Source organism: Fukomys damarensis, unplaced genomic scaffold (assembly GCF_012274545.1).
Source record: "Fukomys damarensis isolate Sample0158 unplaced genomic scaffold, DMR_v1.0_HiC HiC_scaffold_22, whole genome shotgun sequence".
Taxonomy (NCBI): domain Eukaryota; kingdom Metazoa; phylum Chordata; class Mammalia; order Rodentia; family Bathyergidae; genus Fukomys; species Fukomys damarensis.
Window position 1 is genome coordinate 25,162,393 of NW_022900934.1, and position 10,536 is coordinate 25,172,928.

A 10,536-nucleotide genomic window follows, 5' to 3' on the forward strand; every position below is an offset into this window, starting at 1 on the left:
TTAAATTTTTTTTTTTTTTGGTATGGGGATTGAACTGGGGACCTTGCACTTGCGAGGCAGGCAACACCACCGCTGAGCTAAATCCCCAGCCCACTTGATTGATTTGTAATAGCTGCCAGGTAGAACTTCATGCTTAATCAGTGATGCCTTCCACAAGAAAGGAATAAAGAATTGGTGGCACAAGTGTCGTGTGTTTACCATCCCAGTCCCAGGGTCCAAAACCTTGTACATAATAGGTGCTTAAGAAAACTGGCTTGTCCCTAAATTTCTACTCCCACCAAGCTCTTCCCAGATCAGCCTGTCCATCACGTTGCCTTTTGCTTCCAGCTCCCGTTATAGGGAGATCTTTTCTAGAGATATTTTGTTTTTTTGTAGCCCAGATTTGCCTTGAACTCACAACTCTCCTGCTTCAGCCTCCTAAGTGCTAGTATTTTTAAAAATTTTTTATTTATTTTTTTGTACCGGGGATCAAACTCAGGTCCTTGCACTTGCGGGGCAGGTGATAGGACCACTGAGCTAAATCCTGAGCCCTGCCTCCTAAGTGCTAGGATTGGAGATCTCCTTTTCTAGAAAGGCATCACTGGAGCCGTCATTGAGGTTATTTTAGTTATAAATATTAGAACCCTAGTTGGATTTGCAACCTGACTTTCTGAAGGACAAAATCAGAAATGGAAATATTAGCAAATGCCTGGCAGACCTTCCTGTCTCTCACCATGTGTCCCCAGCGTCCTTTTCTGCAGACTTTCACCTCCTCTGTCCTCACAGCAGAAGGTGGCTGATCCTGTGCAGAATCCCTTCCAGTCCCAGCCTGAGCAGTCTCATGGGGCTCAGGTGTCCACTCTGGCCCAGGAGGGCAGGATCACACGTCAGAACAGCACTTTCTGGGTCAGCTGGGTAGAGAAGTAGATCTGGGCTGATAGTCTAGAAGTATTCTGTCCAGTGTGGGTGCCATTAGCTCTGTGAAAATTATTTGAAATTAATTTTAAGTTAACTGAAATTAAATGGGCCCGGGCATTTAGCTCAGTGGTTCTGGCGCCTGCCTCCCAAGTACAAGGACCTGAGTTTGATCCCCAGTACCAAAAAATAAATAAATAAATAAATAAAATTTAAACTTTAACTTATTCATACCACTCTCATTTTTAAGTGCTCAGTGGCTACTGCTTATATTGAACAATATATAAATAGGAATTTTCCATGATCATAGAAGATTCTGTTGGAAAATGCTGCTCTAGAAGGTATCCACTACACTCACTCAGTGATAATTGGTCCAACCCCATAGGGCCCGTGGGCACCTGTATGGACTAAGGTACAAACTTGCTGCTGTAACAAAGAAACACAAAAATGGTTATGCCTTAGCCTTAAATATAAAAGTCTTTTGCTCTCTCTTTTCTTTTTTCTTTTTGAGACAGGGACAGGGTCTCACTATGTAGTTGAGACTGACCTGGAACTCACTTTGTAGCCCAGGCTGGTCTCAAACTCACAGCCATCCTCCTGCCTCAGCCTCCTGAGTACTGGGATTAAAGGCATGCACCACCACGCCCGGTGTCTTTTGCTCTCTTAAGTAACAGTTCAAGTCTGATAAGGCACCTCTGGGAAAAGTTTTCAATTAGCAATAATCGCGCCTTGGATAAACCTCTTTGGCTACGATACTGCCACTGCGCAAAGACAGATAAGGCACCTCTGAAATGTCAGCATCTGTTCATCTCTATTTGGTTGGTTGGACTCCCTCAGAGTATGGCTTTTGTTTGCATGGTCAGGATGGTGCCCCACCAGTCTGATTTCCAAGCAGTGAAAGAGAAGGACACACCCCTTCTTCAGTGGGCAAAGCCAGGGACCTGCATACATCCTTTCTGCTCCTATCCTTTTGGCCAGATTTAGTCACATGGTACTCAGACCTGCAAGGAGCCTGGAAACCGAAGTCTCTAGTTGAGAGATTATCACTTCTATTGGAGGACAGTGGGCAGCGTCTGCCATAGGACTGTCTCATTCAACTCCTCTTTGCAGATGTGAATGAAGAGAAAGAACAGTGGTTGATCAGTCATATGTCCTGGTTCCCATCTCAGAGCTTCTTCCCTTCCTTGTAGCTGTTGTCTGTTCTCTTTAAGCAGCCATCCTGAAAGTCCAAACACTTCCACATACTTGTCTAGAATTTAGTTCCTCAGCCCCACCTTGCTGCAGAGGAGGCTGGGAAGTACAATTTGTCTTCTGGGCAGCCGTGTGTCCATGAACCAGGGGGAGGGTGGATGAATATTGGTAGGCATCAAGTGTTTCCTACCATACTGCCATGCCAGAGTCTTTATTTTAGGGTAACATGGTGACACTGGACCTAAATTAAACTCTTTTGTTTCATTTTGGTACTGGGGATGGAGCTCAGGACCTTGGGCTTGCGAGGCAGGTGGCAGCACCGCTGAGCCAAACCCCCGGCCCTAAACTCTTAGTTAACTAGTGACAACCATGCTACACAGTGTTAACTGCTGACCTCTTTCTCGACCAGTCAAGTACATGAAGGAAGTCTCACCGTATTTCAAGAACTCTGCCAGCGGGACCTCAGTCAGCTGGGACTCACCTCCTACTTCACCCCTTCAGCGGCAGCCTTCCTCCCCTGGCCCACAATCCCGCCACCTCAGCGAGGCCAAGCACGTGCCCTTGAAGATGGCATATGTCTCGAGGAGGTGCACCCCCGCTGACCCGGAGCCCAGGTGAGGCAGTGGGGGTGTGTGCGTGCTGCACAGACACTCAGGTGCCCTGGTGTTAGGCTGTGGGACCAAAGGAAAGATGCCTGTATGGCACAGTGCCAGCACATAGTAGGTGCTTAAGAAACAGGCTGAATGGATGCATGAGTGAAGTTACAGGATGATGATGGGCCTTGCTGCTCACTTCTGCTCACTTGGTTTAGGGAGGAGCCCTGGGTTCTAGTCCTGGTTCTGGAACTAGTCCCTTTTCCTCATTGACCTTGTCACTCTTAAGGTTGCGGGATTCACTTATCCCCTCACGCCGACCTGGTGGAGGTTTTGAGGTCTGGTAACGTTTGCATCAGGGACATGGAAGATTGCTATCCTTCTCATTTGAACAGCCTTTAACAGTTCATTAATGCCCATGATGAATGTAATCCTTATGTACTGCAAACATGTATGAATAAAAATAACAATTTGAGGGCCGGGGATTTAGCTCAGTGGTTCGGTGGCCTGCCTCACAAGTGCAAGGACCTGAGTTCAATCCCCGGTACCAAAAAAAAAAAAAAAACAATTTGCAGGTGGGAGATTTAGCACAGTGGTTCCGCCTCCTGCCTCATAAGCATAAGGACCCAAGGTCGATCCCCAGTACCAAAAAAAAAAAAAAAAATTGAAAGGAAACCTCCTCAGTTCACTGAATATAAGGTCAGTATCAGCAAACATTTAGTGAGCACTAACTGTGTATCTAGTGCAGGTCAAGTGGTTCCCATGCACTTTTTTTTTGGTTTTTTGAGACAGGGTCTCAGTATGTAGTTGACCCAGAACTCACTATGTAGCCCAGGCTGGTCTCGAACTCACAGCGATCCTCCTGCCTCAGCCTCCCAAGTGCTGGGATTATAGGTGTGCGTCACCACGCCAAGCCTCCCATGCACAATTTCATTTAACTCTCACGGTGGCCCTAAGAACAAAGTCCTATTTTTTTGTTTTTGGTACCAGGGATCAAACTCGGGCCCTTGCGCTTGCAAGGCAGGTGGTGAAACCACTGAGCTAAATCCCTGGCCTGCAAAGTCCTATTTTTCATTCCCATTTTATAGATGAGAACAGAGAGGAATAACACAGAAAGGGTGGCACTTGCCTCGTTCCGGGTGCTTTCTCCGCTTGAGAAGCTGCAGATACTGAGTGATGGTGGCAGCTGAGTGGAATCTGAGTTGGCCAAGGAGGGTATGTGGTGTGGGGTGGTGTGTATGTGGTGTGTGCGTAAGAAGGTCGTGCTTGGGTCCTGGTTCCAGCCTCCCTTCAGTGCCAGGCTAGTGTTCAACACTGACCAGGCGGACTAGTGGAGGACAGCATCTGCACCTCCTGCCTTCCTTGATGCCACGCCCCCGCCTGCCCCATGCGGAGAGGACTGGTGATTTGCACTCCGGCTGAGACCGGAGGATCGTGAGTTCGAGGCCAGCCTGAACCACATATTATTGATAGCCTGTCTCCAAAGAAAAAATGCCATTTGTGGTAGTGTACTCCTGCAGCTGTGACACTTAGGGAGGCTGAGGCTGGAGGATCTCAATTTTGAGATCTCATTTAGTGAGACCCTGTCTCAAAATAAAAAAGGGCTGGGGATGTGGCTCTTGGTGTTAGAGCACTCCTGGGTTTGCTCTTCAGTCCAGTACTGGAAAAAAAAAACCCAAAAAACAGAAAACTTGTGCTTCACTCACGAGTGTTCGTTCCACTGAAGTGGTCTTCGTGTCGGGTGAAGATGAGGAGGTGTCAGTCCTTCCGGAGACTCACAGAACTTTAAGGTCCCCAGCTTGGTCCCGGACATCACTCAAAACGTGTGTGTGTTTCTGTGTGAGTGCACGTGTACATGCTGTGTCCCTGTGGCCACATTTTATTTGTTGAATCAAATCGTAAGGTCAGAGAGAGGAGAAATGAACTTTACTTTTTGGTGGGAGCAGTGAAGTGTGTGTATGGGGGTGACACATTTGAAGGAGCCGTCTTTGGGCACTAACTACCACACATAGGAAAGAGTTGCCTTTCATTTGGAAGGGTCCCCTCTCCAGAGACTTCTGTGTAGCCTGGATCAGAATTGGGTCATGTAGAGGTGTAGCTCAGCGGTAGAGCACTTGCTGAGCATGTGTGAGTCTTTAAATTCCATCTCTTGCACTTTAAAAAACAAAAGTCACATGGTCAGCCCTAACTGCTAAGGGAAGCTGGGAGTTTAAGGACTTTGCTTCCTAATTCTGCAGTAGAAGAAAACAGAGGCAAAGGGCTATGAAAAGGCTTTTGTGTTGGGCATGGTCGTACATGCTTGTAATTCCAGCACTCAGGAGGCTGAGGCAGGAGGATTGCCATGAGTTCTAGGATGCCTGAACTACATAGCAAGACCCTGTTTCAAAAAAAAGTTTGGGCTGGGGATTTAGCTCAGTGGTTCCGCCACCTGCCTTGCAAGCACAAGGACCCGAGTTCAATCCCCGGTACAAAAAAAACAAAAACAAAAAAACCATCCTTCAGTTTCTGCCCCACTCCATCTAATACAGAAATGCCAAAATGCCAGGTATGGCGCTTACCCCTGTAATGGCAGCACTGGGAGGTTGAGGCAGGAAGATCACAAGTTGGAACCCAGCCTGGGCAAGGTAGGACTTAGGGAACCTGTCTCAAAATAAAAAAGGGGTGGGGAATCTGTACCTCAGTATGAAGGCAAAAGAAATGCCAAAGGGGAATGACTTCTTAATCCCCCAGAAAACATTTGGAAAAACCTTCTCGGACATTGCTCCTGCTAGTGGTTCCTTGAAACTCTCCTCCATTCTTGCCTGTGTGGTGTTTTATCTCCACCCTTCTCCCTTTCTCTCTACTTTGTTTCTTTAGCTCTTTAGTATACAGATCACCTTGACTCTCCCCGCACTCCCCCCTTTTTTTGTGAGACAGAGTCTCATGATGTAGTTTAGGCTGGCTTTGAACTCATTGTGTAGCTGGCCTGGAACTTGTGGCAATCCTCCCGCCTTAGTCTCCCAAGTGTTGGGATTGCAGACATGTACTACTATGCCCAGCTCTTTTGCTTTATGAATAGATAAAATACTTTAGTTCTGTGCAACCCAATTTTCCTTAGAAACCAAGAGGAGAGGGCAGGACAAAACTTTACACAGTGATCATTTTGGCTCCTAGCGCACGAGTTTTGAGTATATGTGTATTTGTATGCATAGCATATATGTCTGTTTGTCCTTGTCCCTTGTCTCAAGACCCTAGGAGGCCACCAAACTGGCTGGAGCCCTGGCAGTGAGCAGTGCATCTCATTCCCTCAGGGCCATCAGTTGAGCCTTCTAATGTGACAACAGATGGGGTTTCTTAGGCTAGATTCCAGCTGGGGCAGCTGCAGCTCAGTGACAGGTTCCACCCTGCCCTGTGTGTACCTGCAGGTACCTGGAGATCTGTGCGGCGGATGGCCAAGACACCCTCTTCTTGAGGGCCAAAGATGAAGCTGGTGCGAGGTCATGGGCAGGTGCCATCCATGCCCAGATCAACGCTCTGATGCCCTGGGCCAAGGACGAAGTCCAGGCGCTCCTGGCAGCCTCAGGCACAGCTGGGAGCCAGGACGTCAAGCAGATCGGCTGGCTGACTGAACAGGTGCCTGATGGGTCCCCTGCATTTCCTCCCTTGGAACTGGCCTGTCCCCAGTGCCTCTCATCACCTCACTCCCCCTGGCCCTCTGACCTCTCCCTTCCCCACTCGTCTTACTGCTGCTTTGCCTCTTGCAGCTGCCCGGTGGGGGCACAGCCCCAACGCTGGCCCTCCTGACTGAAAAGGAGCTGCTGCTCTACAGCGGTCTCCCGCAGACCCGGGAGGCCCTGAGCAGGCCCGCCCGCACTGCTCCGCTCATCGCCACCAGGTACCCAGGGGCAGGGCCCACGTCTCATCCCGATCTTGGGGGGAGATGCTCCAGATGGGCCTCTGAAGCTATGAATTCTTGCCCTATTCTGACCTCCTTAGGCTGGTCTGCAATTCCTTCCCAGGTAATCTCAAGTGAGTCTCTGTCCTCTCTGGACCTGTTTCCTCATCTGTAAAAGAGGGGCTCGATTCGGAGGCTATGAAGGCCCACCGGTCACTCATTCATTGACACCTGGTCTAGGGGACACAGCTGACCGCAACAGTCACAGCCCTCAGGGAGAACCTAGTCTGGTGGGGGAGATGGACCCAGGAACAGCCCTATAACTGCAGAAACCACTTACCTCTGCTAGGCCTAGTGGGTGGGCCTCGAGGAGGAGGTGACTTTCTAACTGGACTTTGATGGATGAGGAGATGTTGGAATGAGGGGAAGAAGAGCTCAGATAGAGCATCATGCTCAGAGGTACAGACGCATGTCCTGGGCTACGAGCGGGTACAACCCGATGTGCGGTTCACGCAGGAACTGGAGATAAACAAGACAAGGAGCTGGCAGCGCCTGATCTGGTAGATACCCTGCTTTTGGAGAAGGAACGATAGCTTTCTTTTAAGGCTAGTGGCAGTGCTGAGGGGTTCAGCAAGGGTTGTGTTTTATTTCTTATTTATTGAGGTAGTAGGGATTGAACCCAGGGCCAGGCAAGTGCTCCACCACTCAGCCACACCTGCAGGCCCTCAGGTTGTGTTTTAAGGGACCCCTGTAGCATGGAAAATGCATGGTAGAAGCTGGGAGGCTGCTGCCGTCGTGCAGGAGAGATGGTGGGGCTGGGGGAGGTGCGGTGGGGGAGGCAGCAGATGGAGAAGAAAGGCAGCGTTTTCAGTGGGAAACACACGGGTGGTAAATTCACAGGCTTAGCGCTTGCCGGATGGGGAAGCCAAAGGAAGTGTCGCGGAGGAACAGGTTTGGAGCTTGTGTTGGGAGTCAGTGGGAATGGGAGTGGGGATGTAAGGGGAGACCAAGCAAGATGCTGAATCGACTCCAAGGCATGTGTGGAATGGATAGGGAACTTGGAGAGGAAGCTTGAGAACTTGTGGGTGAGCGGCTCAGGGATTTCCAGTGGGAGACTGAGTGTCAGCAATGGCTCCAAAGGGGGACCGAGAGGGTGCAGTAAGGAGCAGAGAGGGCTAAGAACGCAGAGGTCTGCTGCCCAGAGACAGGCAGCAAGCTACCTAAGGCCACACAGCAGGTAACAGTCAAACTACAGGGTATGGGGCCCTTGACGCCCATGTCTCCTCAGCCTGTACTGGGCTCTGGCCCATGTGGCAGAAACCTGCTGGCTATTGAGGTTAAGTAGGTTATGGATTGCTTGTCTAATCAAGTGATTCATTAATTAAGGCAACAATTTTTTGGCAGGGAGTACCGGGGATTGAACTCAGGACCTTGGGCTTTCAAGGAAGGTGCGGTGCCAATGAGCTAAATTCCTGGCCTGGCAACAAATATTTATTAAGGACCTACTGTCTGTCAGGTGTGGTTTGATGAATTACTACTGGGAATTATTACTGGGAATACAGTGGTAAATAAATAAAAATGTCTACCTTTGCGGACATTCTAGTGAAAAAGATAGCCAGAAACCATCTGAAACAAACAAAAAGGAGGGCTGGGGATTTGGCTCAGTGATTCTGCCACCTGCCTCGCAAGCGCAAGGGCCTGAGTTCTATCCCTGGTACCAAACAAACAAAAAGGATGCTTCCTGGTACCATGATGAAAAGTAAGGCTAATGAGTGACAGGAAGATCAAGGAAGGCTTCTCAGAGGAGGTGACATTTGACGAAGATCTGAGGGAAGTAAGGGAGCGCCTAAGCAGAAGAAATAGCCTGTCAGAGGTGTGTGTGTGTTGCGGTGAAGACACTGCTTCAGCTGGAGCTGGGGGAAGGTGGCAGGAGATGTCTCTAGCTGAGTCAGTCTGTGCCCACCTCCAGGTCCTGCCCCCTCTTAGGTGGTAAGGGATTCACAGGTCACTGCCCCCTTGCCCAGGACTGTTTCCGCCCCTGAGCAAGGCCTCATACCAAGCCCTCTGTCCCACCCCAGGCTGGTGCACTCAGGCCCCTCCAAGGGCTCGGTACCCTATGACACAGAGCTCTCTTTTGCCCTGCGCACGGGCACACGCCATGGCGTGGACACTCACCTCTTCAGCGTGGAGTCACCACAGGAGCTGGCTGCCTGGACCCGGCAGCTGGTGGATGGCTGTCACCGGGCCGCTGAGGGTGTGCAGGAGGTGTCTACAGGTATGCTGGGTGGATCTGGGGGTGTCGATGGTAATGAGCCTCTTATCCACAGAGGCATGCGAACTTCCTTCTGTAGGGTGCTTCGGAGGGGACTAGAAGAGTGGGCTTGGGCTCTCCAGGCCTTCTGTTTTGCAATGCAGCGGCCACTGCAGGTCACGGTCTCCTGGGTTCTTTCTTGCTTTGTCCTTGTGATTCTGCTGGTGATTGTGTGAGAGGGGCATGTGGGGTTGGGAGCCAGATGAAACAGGACACCCAGATAAATCTGAATCTCAGAGAAAGAATGAATACATTTTAAAAATAAAAGTATGCCTAAATTATTCATTGTTTACATGAAATTTGAATTTGAAGTAGCAATTCTGTAGGTCCCTAAGGTCCCCTAGCCCTGTACTTGGTAGGTTTGCTGATGCCTGTGTAGGGGATGAGCCTCCCGTCCAGGGCAGAGTTTAGACTCCTTTCTGGTTACAGTACTGCTGGAAGTTCTGTATTTTGGGGTGATTGTGTGGTGTGGGCACCCAGGTGTTAGGATAGACAGTGGGTCTCCTGTCTGCGGGGGATTTGAAGCCTACTGAGGAGAAGTTGGTGGGGGCTGGAGGAGGGGTGTGGTCTCTGAGGTGCCAGCTGTGCCTGTGCTTACGTGACTCCCTGCAGCCTGCACATGGAACGGCCGTCCCTGCAGTCTCTCTGTGCACATTGACAAGGGCTTCACCCTGTGGGCAGCTGAGCCAGGGGCAGCTCGAGCTGTGCTGCTTCGACAGCCCTTTGAGAAGCTGCAGATGTCCTCAGATGATGGTGCCAGCCTCCTTTTCCTGGACTTTGGGGGTGCTGAAGGCGAGATCGTAAGTGGAGGGCCACCTTGATACCCTGGGGGTGGTATGTGTGCTGTCCCGTAGGCCAGGCTGGGGAGAGGGACCGTGACCTTTTTCTCCATCCACTCCGCAGCAGCTGGACCTGCACTCATGTCCCAAAACCATGGTCTTCATCATCCACTCCTTCCTCTCGGCCAAAGTCACCCGCCTGGGGCTCTTGGCCTAGAAGTCACCAGATGCACAAGCCAGGAAGACGGGGTGTTCACCGCACAGCCTGACCTGGCCCTCTGCCGACTGCCTGCTCACTTCTGGGCTGAGGAGAAGGAGAGGAGAGGAGCAAGGGCCTCAGACACCCAGCCTCTGAGGGAGACTGAGTTGGTCCTGGGGATCAGGACCCTGGACCCAGGACACAGTGGATCCTGCCTGTGAGGGGCAGCCTTCCTGTTGCCCTCCTCCACCAGTGCCTTTTGCAGAGAGATATTTTGTGTACACAGAAGCCATTCCGAGCCTGGGACCTACCCCTGTTTGGGTCCTCACCCCAGCCAACCACTGAGCTGCCGGGCCCCCTGGAGGCCCTAAGCTACCCTCTCCAGAGGCCCCACCTGAAGCGGGAGTCTCCTGGGGCAGCGGCAAGAGAAAGAAGAGGAGTCTTTTTGTTCCCTTTCCCCTATGCCCACCACCTTGGGACGCCATGGTTCTTCTCTTCATCCCTGCTCCCTCCACCTTGCTCCTGGGTAATAAACAGCCTGGGAGCACACAGGCAGACTGGCCGGTGTCTGTGGTTTGTGTCTTGGCCTTGGGACCCCACGGTGGCCCCTGTAGTCTCAAGATGAACCCAACCAAGGATTGGGGCCCCTTTCCCTTGAGGAGAGCAGACTTTTTTTTTTTTTTTTTTTTTTTTTT

General features: G+C 50.8%; 1 protein-coding gene and 1 pseudogene across 1 annotated transcript in view; one reads left to right on the top strand and one right to left on the bottom strand.

Annotated features, from left to right (window-relative positions):
• The window catches only part of Snta1 (syntrophin alpha 1), a 50,925-nt gene extending 40,415 nt beyond the window's left edge, over positions 1 to 10,510 (top strand). Inside the window, exons 3-8 of the mRNA XM_033767149.1 lie at positions 2,495 to 2,699; positions 6,083 to 6,290; positions 6,422 to 6,552; positions 8,631 to 8,827; positions 9,476 to 9,663; positions 9,767 to 10,510. Of these exons, the coding sequence (XP_033623040.1) occupies positions 2,495 to 2,699; positions 6,083 to 6,290; positions 6,422 to 6,552; positions 8,631 to 8,827; positions 9,476 to 9,663; positions 9,767 to 9,859 (1,022 nt within the window). The 3' untranslated portion in view covers positions 9,860 to 10,510. The remainder of the gene's footprint in view (positions 1 to 2,494; positions 2,700 to 6,082; positions 6,291 to 6,421; positions 6,553 to 8,630; positions 8,828 to 9,475; positions 9,664 to 9,766) is intronic.
• LOC117287263 lies at positions 1,584 to 1,667 on the bottom strand (annotated as a pseudogene).
• Positions 10,511 to 10,536: the final 26 nt, after the last annotated feature.